At 43.2% G+C, this 23830-nt stretch overlaps 1 protein-coding gene across 1 annotated transcript in view; it reads right to left on the bottom strand.

Moving 5' to 3' along the window:
- The window catches only part of LOC310856798 (dolichyl-diphosphooligosaccharide--protein glycosyltransferase subunit STT3B), an 86784-nt gene that overhangs the window by 35451 nt on the left and 27503 nt on the right, over positions 1 to 23830 (bottom strand). The window contains exon 2 of the mRNA XM_083762280.1: positions 999 to 1107. Within this exon, the coding sequence (XP_083618406.1) occupies positions 999 to 1107 (109 nt within the window). The remainder of the gene's footprint in view (positions 1 to 998; positions 1108 to 23830) is intronic.

Here is a 23830-nt window from a genome sequence, read left to right on the forward strand (position 1 = left end):
ATGCTAGTTTATGTGCGAAATCTGTATCTAAAGAGTAGCCTTCCTCTTGTAGATAGCACAGTCAGTTTCAAATTGACCTTCCTATATTGAAAGTCAGCAGTCAAATAGACTGTAATATCTTCTTCATTGCAATACTGGAATCAAACACTTCCATATTCACTAGAGAGAACACCTCATATGAAGGATAGAGCTTCAAATGAAAAGAGTGAGAGTATACTGTAAGTGACAAAGTGTGCATCAAAGAGACCCTCCAGCATTACACTTGCCGCTGTGGCCAAATGCACGAGTAAACCACAGGGAAAGAGTAGCTTCATGACCGCTACGGTTCCTTCACCGATTCCTGTGGATCTAACTAGTGCTTTAAATACAAGACAGGAGATACACACACATTGAGTGGCAGGGTAATGGTGTGTTAAAGTGACCCTGGACTGGGTGTCCTTTAGGGATTCATGAAGATGGATCTATTCTATGTATCTTATGATGACTCCACAGTCTTCCTAGCAAACTTATTGCCTCCCCCCCGTACCCGTTTAACCAGCCTAAGGCTTCATGTGGGTGTGTACACTACATTATGTGCGAGAAACAGTATGAGGAGATGACTGAGAATTGATCACTGCCTGTGACTCTCGAGAAATGATTGGAGAGTTTTATTGGGCCAGTGTGTATAATACTCTTATAAAAATGCAAAGTCCACCCGCAGCAATATCGCTTTTCTCTCGATTGTAACGTTTTTTTTTTTAAGACCAAAAAGTTAATTATCTCTTCAGGGCAAACTACTGATCATTCCCTACAAGTTTGAAAATCCAGTTAATAAGTTGTCAATTTTGACCTAAACAGTGACCTAGAACCATAAGATTAATCTTTCCGCAATCTGCCCATTTATTCTCAAATTTGCTTCAGGCAGGACAATAAGGATTAAGGACCTATGAAACGGTTGGAGAGGGGCCACACACACACACACACACACACCTAAGAATGCTTGCACAAACATTACCCACCGTGCCTCCAACGATCCTGCCCAGAGGGTACCAGGCTCTCTCATCAAACCAGTTGAGGAACTCATAGAAGCCATTGGTGGTAAGGTGATGAGTGGACCTGTAGTTGAACCTGCAATGTAGACGTAGAGGATTATTAGGAGAAGGCAGAGCAAAGACGTTATTCAAAACAATTAACTTGAATCCAAATTTAGCCACATAACATTAATCATTAAACATTAAGCCACATAAATAACATTAAGCTCCATTTAATTTCTGCAAATTCTTGTGAAAAAGATTCCCTCAACGGGAATTACATTTATAAATGTTTTTAACACACCATCAATTTAGATTTTCATGATTCATCCGAATTGACTAAAACAAAACAGTACTCTGTGTGCGGCTGTGAAAAGTATGCACACAGTGTGGGGAGACAGTTGAAACGTGAAGACAAACTGTTTGACAGATACAGCAGTTTAACCATTTACGTCCTATTTTCAAAAATGTCCAAAACCTTTCAAAGAATTTCAGCCAATAGCGATCCACAAGGAGGCACTATATCACAAGTCACAACAAATAAGTGACATGCCCAAAATAGGAAATGTCACTTTAAATACCAGAGTTAAATTGGTACAGTATATCTTGCATCACTGTTAACACAATGAGTGCCGCCTGCTGGACGAAGGTGGTATGGCGCTTGGGTGCAGGGGATTTCTGGCCATTCCGCTGTAATGCGCTTCCGTTTTAGGCTTCCATTTTGAATGCTAAAGTATTAGCGTTAATGCTAACGAGCTAAAATGAGGTCCATACTAGCCTTAGAAAACGCCAATGTTCCCAACGTGCTCACCGGATAATCAGAAAAGACCTCCGAACATCACCGATCTGTTCAAACACCACGGACAGCGCTTTAGTTTCCAAGAAAAAAGCCTGCAGCGCAAAGACGGGGCCTAAAACAGGAGCCAGTGTGGTTGAGTCAAAACAGATGGTGCGGGAGGGACCCTAGCAACCGTGCATAGCAACCAGAGCGATTCAATGAATGACACACAGCGAGGCTATGCTACAGCGATATTAAACGCCTTATGACGACCCTGCTCGTCATGTGTAATCAGTGCATGGCGCAACATTTATTAATCATGACGAGTATACCTGTCCTACGAATTTAAATGGATTAAAGAGGAGTAAAGTTTCAGAAAGATAAACAGATGAAACTGGCCGCGGGGACTTCAAAGGCTGATACTGCCGGTATAATGATGAAACCACAGCAGGACCCTCATTAGCATACTGTAAGAAGACGGACCCCCATTAGCATACTGTAAGAGAACGGAACCCATTAGCATACTGTAAGCCAGTGGCTGAAATAACAGAAGCATACGTAGATGGAAGCGATATAGACATTGCTGCTTGATCAGGCTGCTGTGGACAGCAGGTGGCCTTCATCACTGGCAGTATCAGGAACACTGATAGCAAGCAGCTACCAGCTGGAACCACTTGGCATGAACTACAATCATTGCTAAAGAGACATGACAATCACAACAAGATTGCACTGCACATAATGGTATTAGCATTGTGTGTGTGTGTGTGTGTGTGTGTGTGTGTGTGTGTGTGTGTGTGTGTGTGTGTGTGTGTGTGTGTGTGTGTGTGTGTGTGTGTGCGCGCGCGCGCGTGAATTAGCGAGAGAGAGACATATCCCTACACTAGTGCCCGTCATGATCATGAAAAACAGAATTAGTTGATGATTAATTGTCATGTGAAAAAATTGCAAATAACTATTTAATTGTTTATCTGGCTTGGAACATGCGCATAAATGACAATTACATATCAGGCTTGGAACAAACGGAAAAACACATTACATTTCTGTTTGCCTTTAAGACTTTGTAAGCAAAAATTGTACAGGGCAATGATGACAAATATCTACTAACACAAACACTATATACGCCGGTAGATCGGTTATTTTCAGCAAAGAGATTTGGTGTAGACTAGAGAGAAAAAGGACGAGACAAAGTATACATCCTTAGATAACCCGGTCAACATGTTTTATGCTCTTTTAAAAAGCAATTAAGATATTAATAACAACTAACCTACATGTCTGGGCACTGAAACCACATTAGGCTCTCATTATGATGCTTGAGATGACAATGCATGACATTCCAACAGAGCGGTAGCCTGTGTAAGATTTGACCATGTATCTATCTGACCTTCTGGCCACGGGAGAGATGACACTGCAACATTTCCAAAAAAGTCAAAGTTAACATTTCCATTTGGTGAGCATTGCCTTTTTCTGAGATGTACTCAATTAGTGTGATGTTAGGAAAGGTCTGGGTCCACAGCTGTCTAGAATAACATCGTAGACAAGCTGCCATCTGGCTGTGCTGAGAATTGTGAGAAATAATCATTGTTTGCTAAAAGGACCTTTCAGTAATCTTTGTCAGAGTCAGTATGCACATAGCCTCGGTACCAGGCTTTCATTTTCCAAAATGAAAGCCTGGAGGAACGCATTGGCCGCTCTGGTCTAAAAGTGGGAGTCAACCCTTCCGGGTGGGCGTCGCTCCAAATAATGTGAAGTAGCGCTGCACTAGGGGGGAGAGGAGGGGCCGGGGTGACCGACAGATCAGTGAGATCCAATCAGGGCGTGCGCATATCTCTGCCGCCCTTCACCTAACACATTAGCTCAGGCTAGTACGTACAAGCACCAATTACTGATGCAGCGACAAAGATCGCTAAGATTGTATGGTGAGAGTGCCATTGTCAAGTCACTCATTAGTTTTTTTCAGTAGTTTACGATAGAGGGCACTCTTCCGCAACCTGTGATGATCCGAGGACCTCTAGTCATCACACCATTTTCTTTTCTTTTTATCCAACAATTTTGTAACCCGTTTTTTCACCCTGTGTCAATTAACTAATGTAATCCTTTGCTCTACACTCCCTCCGCCAACCTGGGGAGAGCAAAGGACTGACCTCATGCTTCCTTCAATGCATGAGGAGTTCAAGCCCCCCCCCCCCCCCCAATGAAAGCAGAGAGACCTAGACCTGTAGCTCTTGAAAGCTTAGTAAAAACACTCCAAATCGCTGGCAAGGGCAGCAACAGACGATGTTTTCATTCTGGCTGTTAATGAGTGACAACACTTTTCTACCTTGCTGTATTTCTTCAACTCTATTATCCAGCACCCACGTCTGTCTCTTCCTTAGCGGTGAATGAGGCCTGCACAGCTTTGAGTGCAATTAGGCAGGCAAGGTAACAATAAGGTGGTCTCATGGGTATGATTATGCCATTGTGCACATGAGTCTAGCTAGCCTCTGGCCTTGAGCATGAGATGCTGCAGCCACAATTCCACTTTCTCTTATAGGTGACCACCATACTCCACAAACGTGGGGCTAGACAGAGGGCTGCTGCTAGCCATGAGCTTGAGAGATGACATTGCTTCAGAATATTTGTCCCCAGAGCTTCTCAAGATGTATTAGTGTCCCGCCATGAACAACAGGAAAGTCACAGAGGGCGGTGCCATATACAGTAACTTGCTCAGCTACATCAGCAGTGTAGTGCGTGCGTGCGTGTGTGCTCTCATACAATAACATTACATACTGTAGAGGGCATTATGCACACTAATTCACAGTAAAGTGTTTCTTAGGCCATTTGTAATTCCTGCCTCTTCAGAGCTCCAGCAAATGTAAATTGTTCAGCATTCTAAAGTTAGGCGCTCAGCAGACCTCATTTGACAAATTTGAATCACAAAATGACACAGGCAAATCCTTCCAGCCCAGGATGCAAATTGCAAAATGAATGAATAAAATGTTGTCTTTCTCCTTGGTAACAAGCTCATTAAAACATTACTTGTCATGTGCAGACGTACCAGCAGCAACAACAGAGAAACAGTTCAGGTACTCATTTGAGACCAGAACATTTAGTTTCAGTGTCACTGTAATATATTGTGACTTTGAAAGACGTTAAAACCTGTAATAGGCTAGCTAGCTAGGGACTGCAGATAGGCTTTTGATTAAATCACATCCTCTATTATATGGATCAATACATGCTGTCCCTGCAACAAACTAATAAAACAAAACTAATGAGATAGGAAGTGTCACTCCTGGCTAGACGAATCCAGTAAATTATTCAGCCTTAGCCTATAGGGTATATATAATGAATGGAAAATGCTCAGTGAGCATTTGTATAAATTTAACTAGGGCAACAGCAGTGTTGTTTTTCCTCAGTTCTTTAGCTAAACAGAAAACACCTGGCGTTAAGGCCGTGCCAGGATGCATTCAATATTTATTATAGTAACATCAGTGCCACTACTAACCCCATCTCAAATCATTAATCATCATTAATAAGTGGAGCTCTCCAGTTTAGAATAGGTGTAGAGTACCGGTGCACCGGATGTGGGAAGAGAGGCCTTTCTAAACACCAATCATCCTTAGTCAACCTGTGCTGGCTAAATAAAGATCAGATATAAATGGAGATACAGTAATTCACCCACATGCAGCTGAAAGCTTTAATAAAGTAAAAGCTGAATTAGTGTCCTGCCGTACTATATGGGTTAGTTGTAACTCCTAATGCAGGACCCAGAGGCTGCTCTGAAGCTGTTCCCCCACACAGTACGCTGGTCATTTGCTCACTTGCTTCCCAGAAGTGGCAACATGTTATGACACTGTGGTCCGAAAATTAACAAGAGCACTTTTGCGGTTGAAATTCTCCCAGTTCGAGTGCATGGACACAATATGGATGAGGAAGTGAATGACCAACACTCACCCTTCCCCCAACACCCACCGCTGGAAGAGCCCGTGAGCAAGGCACTGAACACCAAATTGCTCTATAGTGGAGCTGCTCAGTGGCCAGCAGCATGTGTGTAACCGTGTAGTGGAGGGCCAAAAGCCCCAAAAGTTGACTATACCCCTCCCCGAGGTATAACAAAACGGGACATAGTTTTTTCATATCTTTAGGATGTCCCCTTCATGAAATGGATTGTCCCGAGATTTACTTTTACTGCAAAAGGTTTGAAATTGATCCATGAAGTTACTCAGCACATAGGCAATACAAAACGCCTATCTGAAAGAGATAGTTCCAAGAAGATTCTCTGTCATTTTTTACCTGCCGTTTGTTTTTACATCATGCTTGCACAAATTGTCTACAGGTAGTGTGCCTACATCCCAGAACAATCAGAATGCCAATATTTTGTTCTATTGTGAATCAGCAGCCTTTTATATAAGGCCTTAAATAGGCGGAAATAGCTAAAAGTTAACTTTACTGAGCAACATTCACTTGGAATTTTGGTCCTACTATTTATCAACAAAATGCAACTTTGTTTGTTCATATCTTTAAGATGTCCTCTTCATGAAATGGATGGTCAGATGTTTTACGTTTACGGCAAAAGTCATTAAATCCATACATGAAGTGATCCCCACTGCAAAAAACACCTACTCTGAAAGTGGGTCAATTCCAATGACACAGGCCAAGTTATTGTGAAACATACTAGTTGGATATTTCTGAATTGAAATGGCACAAGGGACCCCCACAAAAAGACCACCCCAAAATGGTGCCCTTTTATGGGGTTTGGGCACCTTCCCCCTCAGTGCTCTCTGCCCCTAAAGCAACCAGGATGCCAATATTTGGTTCCATTGTGAATAAGCAACCTTTTATATACTGCCACCCTTAGATCTATATGGAGCTGACCTGTTCTGACATTCTATATGTTGATCTGACCTCATCAGTACATAATTCATTCCATATGTTGATCTTACCCCCCATGCCAAAGCGCCAGCGCTCACCCAGCAGTCACCCAGGTGGATGTGTGCATGCCACCTCGCCCTTTATGACGCGGTCGCTTCTCACCCTCAGGCGTGGAAATAGCTAGTCTCATGTAATACTGTAATACTGCTCCTACTCTTCTATCAGGGGTACCTCAAAAGTCATGAAATGTATCCAAGAGATTTGCAAATACAAATGCAGAAAAGTCAAGTTAATACTGCTCCATTGTCCACCTACTTTTTGGATTTACGTACATATTTGCACATTATTGGCACATTAGGACCCCAAGATATGTAAAAATAGGCTCCAAGGCCCCTTTTACAGGTAGACCTATGCCTCAAAACAGCTGGAATGACAAAATATTGTTCTTCTATGGTAGTACTCATCAATCAGCAGCTTATTCTCAATGTCATCTTGAGCATTGTATAGGGAACTGACTGACTGGGGCCAAATTGGTTTCCATAAACTGCTGATGGATGATTATTCATTAAGAATGGCACAAAGCTGTGAATTCTACAGCATTAAACCATACTGCATTTAGGCTATATGGACCTATAGCTATAGAATACAATATCAATAATGTATCATTCTGATGCTTTGAGGTGTAGAGATATTAGGCCTACCTGAGAATAATAGATTCAATCACTGAGGATACGTCCCAGGTGCATCCATGCGATGTATTTTTTTTTATAGTTTTCTATTAACAGTGACTCAGCCATAGGAATAGACATATGTGACAACCTAGTATAGTCTGGTGACCACCGGAGATACGGGTGACAGCTGGAATGTAGACGGCACGCGGGTGAGCAGTATGAGTTAGCGCCCCAGCCTGTGTCCTCCGTGAGGAGGAAGCCCAACAACCCTCTGTGAGGCCTTTAGGAGGGCCATGCAAGCAGCAAGCGGAGCCGCAGCACCATTTCCCTGCGGAACCATTGCCCACCACTACTGAATGAACTGTCTGGTGCTGGGACTCTGGTGCAACGCACAGGTCCTGGGCCTGGTGAGAGCAGGAGTGGACCTGGTGGAGACAACCCACAGAGCCTAGTCCTTCCATGCACCAGCCCAGCCCTGGCAGAGTAGTTCTGGAGTAGTTCCAACGGATTGAGGGTAGCTACTGGGACGTAAGTCGGGACTTGATCACCCCGGCTGGATCGCCTGAGTGAGGGGTCAGGGGTATGATGTTGGACGACCCGAAACCCTGTTGACCTCAGGATACATCACTGAGGATACGTCCCAGGTAACCTGACGCTGCCAGATCCAAGAAGCTTGCTACACAAATTTGTTTCACAGCTTATTGGGATCTGGGATCGCGGAAGCAAATTCGATGACGGGGCTGTTACTTTTTTTCAAGATACTTGGTAGATGATTGGATGGGACCGTCTGTCTATCACCGTGTGGGCGTGCAAACACAACCAATCATATTGACGTGTCTATATAGCTTCACATCCGGTTTCGCCCATGTCCCGCCCTTAGCTCACGCTGATTGGTCCGGTACGGAACGGATTTTTGTCAGCTCAACTGCCTGAGAGATCCCAGATGAGTGCTGTGTTGGGGAACATGGTTACCCAATACCGCCCTCATCTGGCAGCGTCAGGTTACGTCCCAGGTGCATCAATGCAATGTATTTTTAGTTATATGAATATGAAGTGGCTGGGTAAAAAGTAAAAACATATTGTCTCCACCAGGCCGAAAGGCATGGCAGAGACTATGTTTTGCACCCTGTCTGTCCGTCCGCTAAGATTGACTTCCAGCCCACAATAACCTGTAATTGGTCTGGTGGAGACCTGTACTCTGAGTGTAACGCCTATGATTCTAACCCAGAGAGCCTATGAATCCCTGCTGATTCACAATTCAAGCCTATTTTAACATAATGTTCTGGTTGCTTTGGGGTGTAGGGTAGACGCTACTGTCTACAGACACCTGTAGACACTGTATGCACTTTCTTTTGGTGCAGAAAGTTAATTGAAGAATTGCATGACTTTTGCAGTCAAATTAAATAGATTGATGGTTGATACTGTATAGTTAGATGCTTTTGGCTATTTCTGCCTCTAATAAGGCCTTATATTAAAGCCCACTGATTCACTATAGAACCAAATATTGGCATTTAGGTTGCTTTAGGATGTACCTGACTAGAACATTTGTGCAAGCATGACATAAAAACGACCATGCTGCAGGTAGAAAATGACAGAGGACTTTCTTGGATCTCCCTCTTTCAGGATAGGCGTTGTGGTGAGTCACTTCATGGATTAGTTTCATGACTTTTGCAGTAAAAGTAAAACTTGGGACAATCCATTTAATGAAGGGGACATCCTAAAGATATGAAAAAACTATGTCCCATTTAGTTCTACCCCTGATAAAGAGTAGGACAAGTGAATGTTGCTCAGAAAAGCTATTTCCGCCTATTTAATACCTTATATAAAAGGCTGCTGATTCACAATAGAACCAAATATTGGCATTCTGATTGTTCTGCGATGTAGGCACACTACCTGTAGATCATCTGTGCAAGTATGATGTAAAAACAATCAGCAGGTAGAAAATGACAGAGGATTAACTTGGAACTCCCTCTTTTAGGATAGGCGTTTTTTGCCTATGTGGTGAGTAACTTCATGGATTAATTTCATGACTTTTGCAGTAAAAGTATAATCACTGACCATTCATTTCATGAAGAGGACAAGTCAAAATTATGAAAAACACTGTCAGGCTTTGTACTACCCCTTATAGAAGATATCACTAGGATTACAAGGGAGCATTCCTCAGAAATGTAATTTCCGCCTATAGAAAGTTCTATATAAAAGGCTGCTGAATCAACATAGAAACAAATATTTGCATTCTGATTGCTGTGGGTTGTAGACAATCTGTGCAAGTATGATGTAAAAACAAGCAACAGGTAGAAAATAGCAAAGGATTTTCTTGGAACTCCATCTTTCAGAGTAAGCGTTTCTTTGTGTGTTGAGTAACTTCATGGATCAATTTCATGACAATTCATTTCATGAAGGGGACATCCTAGGATATGAAAAAACTATGTCCCGTTTTGTTATACCTCGGAGAGGGGTACCTCGAAAACTAAGCCTCTTTTTGAGGGTTTGGCCCTCCACTAGTGTGAGTGTGAGAGAATCGGGGTTGAAAAAGACATGGAAATCTCAATATCATTTATTCACCTTTTTTAGGTTAAATAAAAGATAACAAGCACAGAGAACAAAGGAAGGAATTCAGAGACTGTTGCCTCTTCTAATGTTTAATTCAATTCCTACCAGACGTAATCTGGGATTGTTGGCTATTATTATGTCTGTAGTGTACTGGCTCTCTTATCTGCTGATGTTGAAACCTGTGAAACCTGTATTTCACTGATGTCATTTAATTGCCTTCTTCACTTGTGCTCCAACTGTGCCAACAGACCCCCTGCCTCACTGATACCACCTACCCTTTGTGGCAAATTGCTCTGCTGTACTTTGCAAAATGGCAACAGGGACACATAACAGTCAATGCTGTGGGTGGCATCCAGGGGGGCAGTCAGCCAGATATTTCGTGAAGCCTCATTTGAAATCGGTAGTTCATATAATGGCCTGTTGTGGCGCTGGACCGGACCCAAAAAGCCCCATAGCTCCATAGAGGCCCATGTATTTTGGCCCAACTTCACCTAGACTGTATTACCTTAATAAACATGGTCATGAATACTTTCTTCTTCCAGTCACTAGTTTAAAGTCTCATTTCTAATGTCATAATATTCTTTTTGGAAAATTATGGTCCCATTAATTAAAAAAATGACCATAAAGAAAAAAAACCATCGCGTATGTTCTGAGGGGCGTGGCTACCATTACAGTCTATGATCGGGATTCCCCTCCCACTCGAGTCAAAATAAAAACCAACGGAGAAGAAGGGGGGAAGTCCCGCCTCGTTGTCTGGGCAGCCAATGACCAGCTGGTATACAAAACGGAGCCAGCCAATGGCCAGCTGGTACCAAAGATGGCGACTTACATCAGGAATTAGCATATCATTACAGGCTTCATTTTACGTTCATGTTAGACCCGGGGAACGCTTTGTCCATATTTTTTACAGTCTATGGTGGCATCACATTTTAATGACCTGTCGCCCATAATACTATTTTCCAAAGGGCACGCAGGGAGCCGCTGAGCCGGCATCATCATCAGGGACATCAAGCATCCTGCAACTTCAGAAAGCCTTGTGTGGGAGCCCAGCACAGCAGGAGCAAAACACACTGCCTCTGAGGAGATGGCAGGAGGGAGACGGAGACACACACACAACTTGCGAGCGCGCACGCATGCATGCACACACGCACAGTGACTAGGAAGCTTAACAGATTTGTATATCTTTGTAGATAAGCTTATTGATCAATGTGCGTATAAAACCATTGCCACACAGTATCATCCATTCCTCACTGTCAATGTAACCCATTAAAGGGGGAATTCCACAGTAGGCGTTTTTACTGAATTCTGTATGTATGCACCACTGTTAGTGGCGGCAGGGAAAATAATCTACTATATCAAGAATGGGGTCATGTGATCAGTAACATCACGACGATGTACTTTGCAGGCCAAAGAGTACATCTTTGTGATGTCACTGATCACATGACCCAACTGACCCCAAGTTCTAGACGACCTGTTCTAGGCTAAACAGAAGGGGGCGACTTTTTTATTATTTCTATACAACTAAGGTATATAATAACCTGAGGCCGATTCTACAAATGTCTTCTAAATCCGTAGTTCTCACAATTTCAAGATTTTTCAAAAGCTCACAGTGCATCACTTTGTGCCGTGCTGCGAGCTTATACATCTGCTATTTTGAATAGCCAACGTGAAAACCTAAAATGACACTTTCCCGGTTTTAATGGGTTAACTTGTGTACATTTGGGTCAAATTGTAGGATTCATTGACACTGAGGAATTCCCATAAAGCTGGTACCTTCCTTTTCATTTATGTAAAGTGACTTTTGGGTACTTAATTCTGAGCTATTATTATTACAGTGTGACTTTGTGCACATCATATTCCCTCTTCATCACTTTCACATTCATGTTTCCTCGACCCACTTCCTTTCTTCATTTCAGACGTTATTCTCTTTTTATTTGCCCCTAAATTCTGTCTGTATTTCCTCCCTCAGTCACTCATTCTCCTCTCTGTGCCGGTAGTGTACTTGGTGTTATTCTGTTTTCCAAGCCCATTGTTGATATCATGTGATGCATGATATCCATTTATGACATCATGCCATTACTGGCTCAGTACCAGCTGAGCAAGTCAAACACACACATGGGCGCACGCACACACACACGCCTACTGTACTTTGAGGCCAAACGGCACAGCATCATGCTGCATTGAATTATGGGTTTCGATACAGTTCTTTTTTTTTGTACAATCCACAGCCAACACCCACGCAAAGAAACAAGCAAATATAATATGCACTCCTCACTGCTCGTAAACAGCCAAAGGCGACTGTCTGAGCCCTGTGTTGACAGACCACAGCACGGCTTGGTAACCTGTAACAAGATCAGTGGTGCAGAGGGGAAGCAATAGGATAATGGTCAGACATTGGCTAATCAGAGTTGTGCCCTTAAAAGGATTCAACAGAATGCCTGGAGCACAGTAGAAAAGAGATCAGCCAACATAAGCTGGTGTAACATATGGCCTGCTGCGACAGGCTACATGCTATTACATGCTACTGTGTGATAAACTAACACAGGCTAAAAGGCAGGTTTTTACAGTGGGCAGAAATACAGTATAGTCCATGGCACACAGTTATTAGTTAATAACTTGTGTACGACCGATGATATTCGGCTACTTGCTGTCACACTACGGGACCGGGATGTCAGCGTTTGTCTGAATGGCATGGAGGATTTTCAAGCTAAATAAGACCCTCTTGTCTCTCTTGGGCCATCGCACAATCAGAAGGGGGAAAAAGGTTTTGAACCCACGGCATAGAGAGCCATGGGTCTGGAGTAGGCAGTATAAAGTATAAAGACATGGACAACATTCTGTAACTAACACACCCGCATTCATCTTATAAACCACTTAAGCATTGTCATTTTTACACTTAAATATTTGCCTGCGATGTGCAGTTGAAAGATACCCAGCTGGCAGCTATACTGTACCTATAAAGCAAGGCAGCACAATGTAACTGTGGTTGGGGAAAGAAAAGCTATTGGTCAACGTACAGTATGCCAAGCTTGGCTTTATTCTCCCTGAGAGGGGAATTCTTCAGACAAAATCTATAGCTTTAAAAAAAAAAAGAAGAAAAAGGAGAAACATAACACTACGCTACAGGCAGGAGTCTGAAGCAAGTGGAGAGAAATAGATTAACTTCCACACACCATGCCGTCTAGTGCATTCAGCTAGTAGCCATGCCACCAGAGGAGAGCAGGCAGGGGTCGGAGGCCCTGGGGAGAGATGCTGAGAACATAATGGCTAGCTTGTGCTGCTGTGTTGGCAGCCTAGTGTGCTGTGCGGGCGCGTGCGTGCACGCGTGTGTGTGTAGCGTTCGGTGGAGCATGGAGGTCTGTGGTCTGAGGGCTAGATTAGGAGACGGGATGAGGGCAGTCAACATGAAAGCAACACTGGTTCAGTTCTCCCTCATGTCCTCCCCCACAAACACAAACACACACACACACACAGACATATGCCTCATTGTAATCACTAGACCAGATTCTGCAACGACCACCACACTACCTTTTTTTTGTAAAACGTATTTCACAGTCCATGAAGATTGTTGATAGGGCTTTCCCTCTGTGTAAGAAATGTTTCAATGATCTGAGGTCAGGCTAAGATGCAGTTCGGAAACAGAGGAGAGAATGGTAGAAAACTAAAGTGGAAATAGAGCCGGGTTGAGATGAAAGTTTATAAAACTGTAGTGATATTTTACATATATATATGCATAATTAATGTTCACTACCGATCAGACTTGTTTTACTACAAAAGGACAAAGGATACATGGGGAAACCAGAGGCAAAGAAGGGATCACATAAAACCAGAAGTATAATCGTGCGACGCACTAAAATAGCAGATCTACAATGATGCCTCGCAACGACACATCACTATTTTGAATTTTCAGTGAGCGACACGATCCGCTAGTATACAGTACCTCAGGCATAAGCCAGACCGGGCAGAGGAAATGTGAGGGAACTAAGGGGAGCAAGGTTTGAGGAGTAGGGGAAGAAGATACAGAAGACGACGACACAAAGGCAAACAAGGAAGGCAGCGAGCAGAGGACCAACAGGTTGACAATCGTGTATAGCGAGTGGGTGACCATTGGCAATCAAAGAAAAGACAACAGTGCATGGTGGGAGAGCCTATATCAAACTCCAATCAATGTCCAACAAAAACACAGGCTGGCTGTGGAGAAGGACTCTGCATGATGAGGGCAGATTGAAAATAGCTGGCGTTAGCTGAACCAAGCGACTCACCCAGTAGACAGACAAAATAAAAAACAATCCAAGTGAAGCAGCCATGTTTGCGTTACGTCTTTGTTCTTTTAAATCAGAAGTATTATGTATGTGTGTGTGAGTTAATTACTTTATTTTTAATTAAACAGATTACAGTCCTGGTAGACACTAAGGGATGATTAAGGGGAACAAAGAACAGCAAGAGAGAGAGAGACTGAGCATGCAGGAGCAGGAGGAGTGAAATATTGTCGCTGTCGTGAGGAAACCTTGTCTGTCCAAGACTGTGACCTTTTTATTATTTAAAATAGATATTAAAATAGTGAAAATAGCATTGTGAGCTTGTAGATCTGTGTCTCTTGCATGATGAAGCTGCGAAGCAGGTAAAACCATAAGTGGAAATATGGTGATACGAGTTTCCTGACTGACAGCAACGGTTTGGAGAAAGAGTGGGAGATGCCTTCTCTTTAATTTTGTGAAGATATGAGAGACTGAGAGATGCAGTTCAAAACCAGAGAAGAGAGACTAAGCCAGCTGAGAGCTCAGGGGAAGAAAATAAAAGCCAACTTCATAATTATTAATTTGTCATGATCAAATTCTCCCAAATTCTGCATTGTATTAAGCAGGAGCAGGGAGGGGGACTTAACCCATTCTGACCTGAGATCAGATTCTAAAAAATGTCAGTCGTTCTTCGATATTTCAAAAATAGCAGACTTACAAGCTCGTAGCGCGCCACTCGGTGGAGCGCTACAAGCTTGTAGATCTGCTATTTTTAAATAGCTAAAGCATAACGTAATGCTATGACACCAAAATGGGTTCCTGTATAGAATGGGTTAATGAGGATGACTCAGGCCTGAGCCGAGCGTGACTGGCTTATTAAAAAAACAACACCCAAGGGTGGGCTTCAGCAGTCAGCACAACTGAACACACAACTCTACTGCTGCTCCCCCCCCTGTCTTGATTTGTAATGAAAAACACTCAATTACATTTTGGTTCCCTCAACATCTATGCCAAGCTGTCACTTGTGTAAGCATCATAAATGGGGAATATTTCAAGCCAAGGTACTAGTGGATTCTCAATTTCACAGAAATGTACAGTACTGTGCCGTGATGGTCGAGTAGCTCTGTGTTACTCAAGGCAATTAATTATGTATTGCACAGCTCTTCAGTAATGTTCTTATTTTGAAGTCCACTGACTGGAAGTCAATGGTTTACTTAACGAACTAATGTGCTTAGCTTTGCATAGACACAAAATACTGCTCTTTTAAAATTGAAATAAGGAACCAACAAACAGCACGGAAGCCCACAGCAATTCATTTCCGATGAGAGGCCAGGCGAGTGAGCAGGTCTCATTTGTTGCGGTCGCAGTTGAATGGTCTTATCGGTCTGACAGAATCCCTGAAGGTAATGCATTCTACACACACATACAACATACCACCAGCTGTGTCGTTTTTTAAATGTTTTCCCTTACGTGCAAAATACAGAAAGACTTTCATCCCGACGCATGTACGGGATGAAAATAATACTGTAGGAATCGCGAATCCTAAGATAATTTCAACCGATGAAAATCGTTGAAATTGTGACACCCCTGGGCCTGGGCCTATTTGGGAGAAAAGTGGTTGGACTCTACAGCTGAATATACCATATATACCAAACTACACACTAAAGGTGCTGAGCAAGAATTTTAGAAACCAAGTTGTGTTATGACCTTGATTCACACAGATAGCATGCAAATCTAGGACATTAACCCATTCTGACCTGAGATCAGATTCATACGAGGTTTCCACTGGGACACACACTGGTCTGATTAACCCATTCTGACCTGAGATCAGATTCTGAAAATGTCAGTCGCTCTTCGATTTTTCAAAAATAGCAGACCTACAAGCTCGTATCGCGCCACTCGGTGGCGCGATATGAGCTTGTAGATCTGCTATTTTTTAAATAGCTAAAGCATAACATGATGCTGACACCAAAATGGGTGCCCGGTCAGAATGGGTTAAGTGTATTTACTCAGTCATGTCCTAGACCTGTCCCCTATGGGAAATGACTACCTGCAAAAAATAGAACACATACCGATGGGCACGAGCAGGCTGATAAATACAAAATATCCCTTTTTTAATCAATCAAGCAAAAGTAATAAAGGCATTGAATAAACTAGAGAGCTTGTTCTACTACACCTCAGTGCCAATGGTACTATGAAATTGTAATTTCCACATCAGATTGTTACAGTAGCACTACATTAGTTCGATTGGCACATATTGTGCGTTTGGATGTTAATTAACGAAACAAGTGCTTTTTTCTTACCTGACATATTCAGGCATGGCCAGAAGGCTTTTGTATGTACTGTATTAGGGATTTTTGCTAGTCAACATTACGGAGAGATTTGCCGACGGTTGGACTAGAACCGGCGGACCTCTGTACTGTAGACGTGCAGATGCATGCATGCAGATGCATGCATGCAGATGCATGGATGCAGATGCGTTGTTTATTGATGATTAAGCCTACAACAATTAATTTATATTGTTAAATGTTGCTTTTTAGTTTGTCTTTTAAAAGGAGCATAAATAAATGTATACCATTCGTCTACCAACTTTAATTATGTAGCCTATACATGCATATTACATTTGGGGTAGCCTATTAAAAAGAAGGGGAAAAAATCAACCAATATCCGTTAATGACCCGGTTAATCCTGTCGGCTAACCGTCTGGGAAATTATCCGTTACCGACATCCCTAATATATTATATATAATTTGGGAACCCCCCAAAATAATTTGGCGACCCACGGGTTGAGAACCCCTGCTCTAGACCTCTGGCAGATGGTATGCTGAGGTGGAGCGCAACACCTACCATCAGCTCAGCTCCCACTTGTTACGACATCAAGCCGTTCTACTACTCATATATTCTGAGTTGGTGGTGCCTGGGTTCGAACCCATGACCTTCAGGTCGAAAGAAGAGTGCTATACCGACTAAACTACCCGGACACAAAACAAACAAAAATAGTTTCTTTTTTTTACAGCATTGCTGATTCTGTCCAGCTTGCAAAAGAGAATTGGCAGCATTCATTTAATGCACTTCAAGATGCACTCAGAGAGCTAAAGCTAAATGCTGGAAAAACTAAATTCATGGTATTCTCCAGGGCCAAGGGTATTGATTATAACTAGCTACATATCACTACCTCAAATGGATAAAACATAGAAAGGTTGCTGAATACCTTGGAATATGGCTTGATGACAAATTTACATTTAAATACCATAATTGACAATCTTGTCTGTAAACTAAGGCATTTTCTACCAATGAATAACGAAAACACACTTTTGGAGGTGCATCCTGCAGATGAACTCTATTGATCTCATATACATGAACAAAAGACAAATGCCATGGAAGTGAGTTCAGAGAACCTACTGTAACCCCTCTCCTCCAAATTCTCCCCTTCCTAGTAATGCTGATTGGTCAGTAATATGCAATAGCGGTCTTGTGTTTTTTATAGCCCAAGTACAGGCATGATTATTTAATGAGAGGTTGCCTCACTTCCCCAGCTATATGCTCCAATGCACACACCATAGTGATTCAGTTTCAGAATGCAGATATAGACACACACACACAATGCATGTGTTGTGCACACACCAGGGTCATGGAGTGTCTCTGGGATGCACATTTTCAAATCATTAATTTCTCCTTGATACTTTCATAAAATCCTATAAAAAGCAGATCACCACACACTACCAGTGCAGTCTTCAAGTTACTGAAAAAACCTGAGCAATAGCTACTACTACTACTGTTTATTCTGATTTACAGAGTACAAAGGGCAATTTTGTACTTGCATGACCTACAATACAGATATACCTGCATACACTATCATACACATTGCCAGGCAACATATTCTTACTCACTGTGGAACCATAAGCTTATCATTACCTCCATGTCAAACACATAACCATTAACCTACCCACCCTGGAGCAGACTCTGCATCATCACCTCCCAGGACCCAGACCAGAGAAACATTGGCCTGATTACTCATAGTGCCGTTGCACACCAAGTTGAGTGTTGAGCAGATATTATGAAAAGAAACTGCATATTATGATTTGACATTTATCTTCTTTACATAAGGCTCACCTATTAAGTTTAGTTTTTGAGACCGTGCGATAGAGGTTCAAGAAGTTATGAGTACCAATATAAAAACACAAACGTCAGCAAAGTTGTTTACTTTGACAAATGTACCTTGTTCTTACTTCTGCCAACTACAATCATCGAGGCTCTACCCGTGAACTGTAAAATACTGTACACATTCCCCTTTCTGTGTGTGCCACGTTTACTACACTGGCAGTGGTCTGCCTTGGAGTGGTCTGAAGCGTGCACTTTGTTCTCTCATATCTCCCGCTGAATGATGAGGCCATTTTCCTTCCATATTTCTGCAGCCTTGGCCTAAGGACGGCTGTTTAGTAACTCATGCTTATCAGCCCCCCCTGCTGTAGCGCTGTACTGAGAGCCAGACCGACCGATATTAATCCCAATGTGGGAGAGTCCTAGCCCACATAAGCAATGTTTTAACAGATGTTTTGTCAAACAGTGCAAACTGCAAAGGTTAATCAATTTCAGTTTCTATTTGAGATTTATATATATATATATTGTGGCCTCTCGGTCCGGGACCGCGCGCCACGGAATAGCCACCTCGGGAGAGAGACAGGCAGAGTGAAGCGTCGCCAACGGCAACGAGGGCGGGTCCTGGAAGGAAGGTACATCCCAGCCCGTCTCCTCGTCTGCCTTAACGAGCCACCTGCTGCGCGTCCACACCCAGGCAGGTTAAAAGGCTCTGTCCTGCTCACTCTCTCAGAGACTCTCCCGAGAGACAGGCTGGCGTGCGGCACCCGTTAAGACTGATCCATATTCCCTCTCCTACTGCTAGTATACCAGTTGAGTTGATAATTGATGACAATGCTAATTGTGTGAATCTCTCACCTCTCAGCCTGGCTCACCTACCCATTGCGTGGAAGTGACCGCTGGGCTCTGGGAATTAGGAGGCTCACACTGGCAGGGACACTGGAGTGCCCCTAGCCCTCCCCCCCCTTTTTGATGAAGATTGTGGGACAAACCTAATTATACAGAAGAGACCTGAGTTGTGACCATGCTCTGACAACCAAAGAGCCCCTGAGTCAAAACCCCCATTCTCTAATGGGCGGACATTGAGTTATTTCTGATCAACAAACAAATAAAAGTGCCGTTTTGTTTAGCACTCTGAACTTGGACTGTGTGATTTTGGTCTGGTGAAACAGCGCCCCCACAATATATAAAATTTAGCAGACTGACCTCATGCTTCCTTTTATGCATGATGAGTCCAAGCCGCTTCTTTTCACCCGACAGGGGGAGATTCCCCTGCCGGACATAGCGTGTGGAAGGAACACGTTATTCCGACCGGTTACTTTTTTTGAGGGGCGCTAGCCGCTGCTATGCACAGCTTTGTGTGTATGTCTGTTTGAGCACGGAATGTGTTTGTAGCACGGAAAGTGATTCTTTGATTGACTGATGTATGATGATAACAGCCCCGCTCACTTCACACACGTGTGATGATTAAAAAAAATGCTTAAGTAAAAGTCACACTTGTGTTAAGTGACACATTCCGTGCTCAGCCAATCAGCTGAGCACATTCCGTGCTCAAACGGACAGACACACATATGGTACACACAAAGATGTGCATAGGAGGGGCTAGCACCCCTCAAAAAATCCCATCTACAAACATCGCAACATTGCGTGTTGTGAGATTGTAGATTGCCTATAATGAGCAGGGATGCAAGGTTGAAACTTGAAAGTAGACTTGGAGTCTACAGGCGTTTCGTTTTCACAGGAAAAAGAAAAGCCTGGGCAAACGAGCCACATGTCCTGGTCTAGGAGAAGAAGTGAACTACAGTGCAGAGGGGCGTCGCTACAAATTTGGTGACTTCAGTGTTCTCTGCTGTTTTCTACCCGGGAGGGGAGGGGGCGGGCGCTCAGACTGGTGAACCAATAGGATCCACCTGCCCCTCTAGGCCAGAAGTCACGCTGGCTGGGCCAGGCTAAGTTGAAAGTGATGATGTCATCAAAAAACAATTGGTCAGGCACTAATAAACTCAATGATGTAATATGAAAAGGTAGTGCAGGTGTCCTGTCTGTGTACTGTGCTCGTGTGCTGGGGGCGACTGGCTGCTGACCTTTTAATCTAGCTCCATTAGGAACACCAGGGGACCCGTCAAGGTTACTACTAGCTCTAGAGGGTTCCTGATCATAAAATTCATTTGAGCCTGGATTACAGAGGAGCACCGATGGCTGGCCTCGTCTTGGTCACTTAGCGGTGCAGATGTGACCGATCGTTCCATTGAGGCCGATGCGTTTGCTCCGTTTCTGGGTCGTAAAGGTCTGGCAGCATACTGTAAGTGTGAGCTCACCGGCTACCGTTGTGTCGCCCAGGCCTCTAGTACACTGCATCTCTGTTTGTTCTCCTCGCCTGATTCTCCCTCGACTCCTTTTTTGGCAGATTCAGGCTGAGCCGAGGTAAAAAAATTACTGAATAATATATGACAGAGAGTTATGGCTGTGAAAATCACTGCTGTATACACACAAGACTGAATAAACAGGCTGTTGACAGCTAAACAGGGCTAGGCTGCTGCAGGGCTTTGCAACTGGCTTCCCTGCTGAGTCATCAGCAGCGAGGGCTACACAGTAAAATCCTCTGTGTTAATTTTACTCTGAGAGTGTACAAATGAAATCAAATTGACCCTCAACGGTCCATATATACACTCTCGGGAGTTACAAACGGATTGAGGATTTTACGGTGTACGAGCATGATGAAACCCAGTACAAAATTCCCTGTAACATAGGAGCCGATCCGGTCACGTTCAGAAAGAAATATGAAATAGTGATGGAAATATGTTCTATGAATAATTTATGAATAGAACGGCAGTGTGTCACAGAAAAGCCTACAGTCCCGTTTCTTAAATTAGAGGTCACGGGGTCTGGCTATGGTTTGTGATCGCATGATGAAAGAGGCAATGTTTCCATGAGTCAGGGTCCAGTATTGTATTTGTCTTTTGCATCTCAGACTGAAGATCACTCCGTGGTCTAGTGAAACAACTTCAAAGCTAGCTGCTGCTTGCGTCTTGGGGATGCCCTCACAATCTGCCGTTGGTTGGGTTGACCGAAAACACAGTATATAGGGCTGCAAGTTGAAAGATATGGAAACTAAGGCAAGGCAATGAATTAAGGAAGCCAACTCAGCAATGAAATATAAATAATACTCCTTATTGCACATATGCAATCAGGTGCTTGGTTAAATTTGCGTAAATGAGCAACTAAAGAAAAGAGCTAGAAAATAAAAATATTATTTTGTTTACCATATAACTAACACTCTTGAGTCTTTAGTGGTTACAGAAGAAGCTTACAGGACTTGGTGCATTCCAGCTGGCTATCCCCCACATTACAGGCTCCATGAACCAGAGCAAGACAGGATCCAGGAGTATCCAATCAGTTGCATATAAATCTACTTATTCACACTCTAATATTTTTATCTGGACATGAGACAACATACTTCTTAAGACATTAAAGCAAAGGCTCTAGTTCTCCCTCCATGGAGGCGAGGACAGGTGGCCCAGAGACAGAGAGAAACAGAGACAGACATAGAGAGAGAGACAGAGAGACAGAGAAACAGAGAGAGAGAGAGAGGGGACCATGAACAACAGAGAGAAATAGCAATAGGAGGCATCTGACAGGGCTACAACAAAGATATATCTTCCCTTCAATAATCAGCCTTAGGCCAATTTGAATTGACAGCCTATATACAGTAGAGCGTCGCAGTCCCGCCTCCTTACATGACGAGAGACCCGGAAAATAATTCCCTGTTCATTTTCCTCATAGACTTTTCAAATTGTATTTATTTAAAGACATACTTTTGAAAAGTTTGAGGAAAATGAACGGGGAATTATTTTCCGGGTCTCTCGAGGGGGCGGGACTGCGACGCTCTATACCAGCAACCGAATGGCTGGTGAACGCTTAGTAATGCCTTACCAACAAAGAAAAGTAATGACAGGGAGTCCATATTAATTAAATATGGAGAAAGATGAAATGGCATTTTTATTTATTTCTTTATTGAATATATCAAAATATGTGTGTTTGTAATGACCTTTTTTTGCATTATCATATTTCTTGTCAACTCCAACTGTAGTCATGTAAAAAGATGAATCAGCTGTGAGAAGCGTATGGCAACTCTATTTTGTTAATTTCCTTCGTTTGTTCGTTTAATTAGGATAATAACATTTTGGTGGGGCAGTAGGGGTGCACGCTAAGGCTGAGAAAATAACCGCGTTACTTACAGGGATTGTGTGTGCAGTGTGCACCGTGGGGTTTGATTGGCACTTTTGGCAGTTCTGCCTTGGTGTGACCAGCGTGATTGAATAGCAAGGGCCGGTCCCCTTCCTGAATTCAGCCAATTTCAAGCAGGAGGGCAGTGCTAGAATTATTAGCAGATCTACAAGCTCACTTAACATTGCAGTGTGTCGTGAGATTATAGGTTTGCATGGGAGGGGGTACGGGTGGTGCAGGTTAACAGCCGGGATCTTCCGCTATTCAGTGGTAAGAAACAATCCATACATGACAGCCCTATAGTGTACACTCATCCTCTCTTTGATAGATTACAGTAGTCCGACAGGAAATGGGGCGAGAGATGAGGGGGTGACAGTCACGCAGCAAAGGTTGTCGGGATCGGGACTTGAACCCGTGACATGCTGTCAGGCTGGATTACCAGCCTATAGGTGCCCAGACGGCTACGCCAGCCGCCCGGGCCATCCTCTCCTCTTTTAGTAGTAGACCATAGTAGTCATGTGGAGCTTTGGAGAGCAGCCACAGAGACAAACAACAAGGAAACACAGCACAGCGCTGGGGAAGGATATTGTTAAGAGTTGTTTCCCAACTGCAAGGCCAAAGGGGCTACTACTGTAAGTACTCTTTCAGCATAAACATATTTATCTCAAATAACATTTCTGTTGAGCCTGGGCCAATGAGACCATTTCTCAGCTGGGGTGTTCATTCAGTAGTACAATATTTTTCATGGAGGTATTGATAGTTGGTTGGTATCATCCATCCCCGGCCTACTTAGCCCCTGGAGGAAAAGGGGGCTATTGTTGTTGAAACTGTGACAAATGTGATATGACAAACACATTGCGCTCTCATTAGCCACATGGCATCATGGTGATATGATCTAATCAAGAAATAAACACATCAGCTTCCACAGTTACAGATTGAGATTTCTTATTTAAATTTGCAATAAAACTTTGTAATTGCCGTGTAATTAGACAAGTAATGTAGCATACACTGATGTTTGCTTTGGATGTGCAAACTCCTGGTTGCCGCTAGCGTTATGCTAGCTGCTGCCCTTGAGGCTTCTTGCCTATTACGAAGCAGCGATTTATGTTTTACCTGAGCCAACTCGTTGTTGGTTTGTGTGTGCTTATGGATAATGTGTACGTGTTGAGCCTAGCAACATAAACCCTGAGGAGATAACAGAGATTTGAACTGATCTGTCTTGTTAATGCAACATGTAGAGCGAGAAAATGATAGGATCTCAGCAAGAGAGAGTGAGAGAAGAAAGAGAGAGTGAAAACAAGCTGGCAGCCAACCAGGTTACATCTGTTTACTCTTCAAATGAACCATGACAAATCCCTACCACTTGTTCACAGCACGACACACAGAAACAAACAGCACTCGTCTAATT

Source organism: Protomyctophum parallelum (assembly GCF_964188405.1).
Source record: "Protomyctophum parallelum genome assembly, chromosome: 3".
Classification (NCBI taxonomy): Eukaryota; Metazoa; Chordata; class Actinopteri; order Myctophiformes; family Myctophidae; genus Protomyctophum; species Protomyctophum parallelum.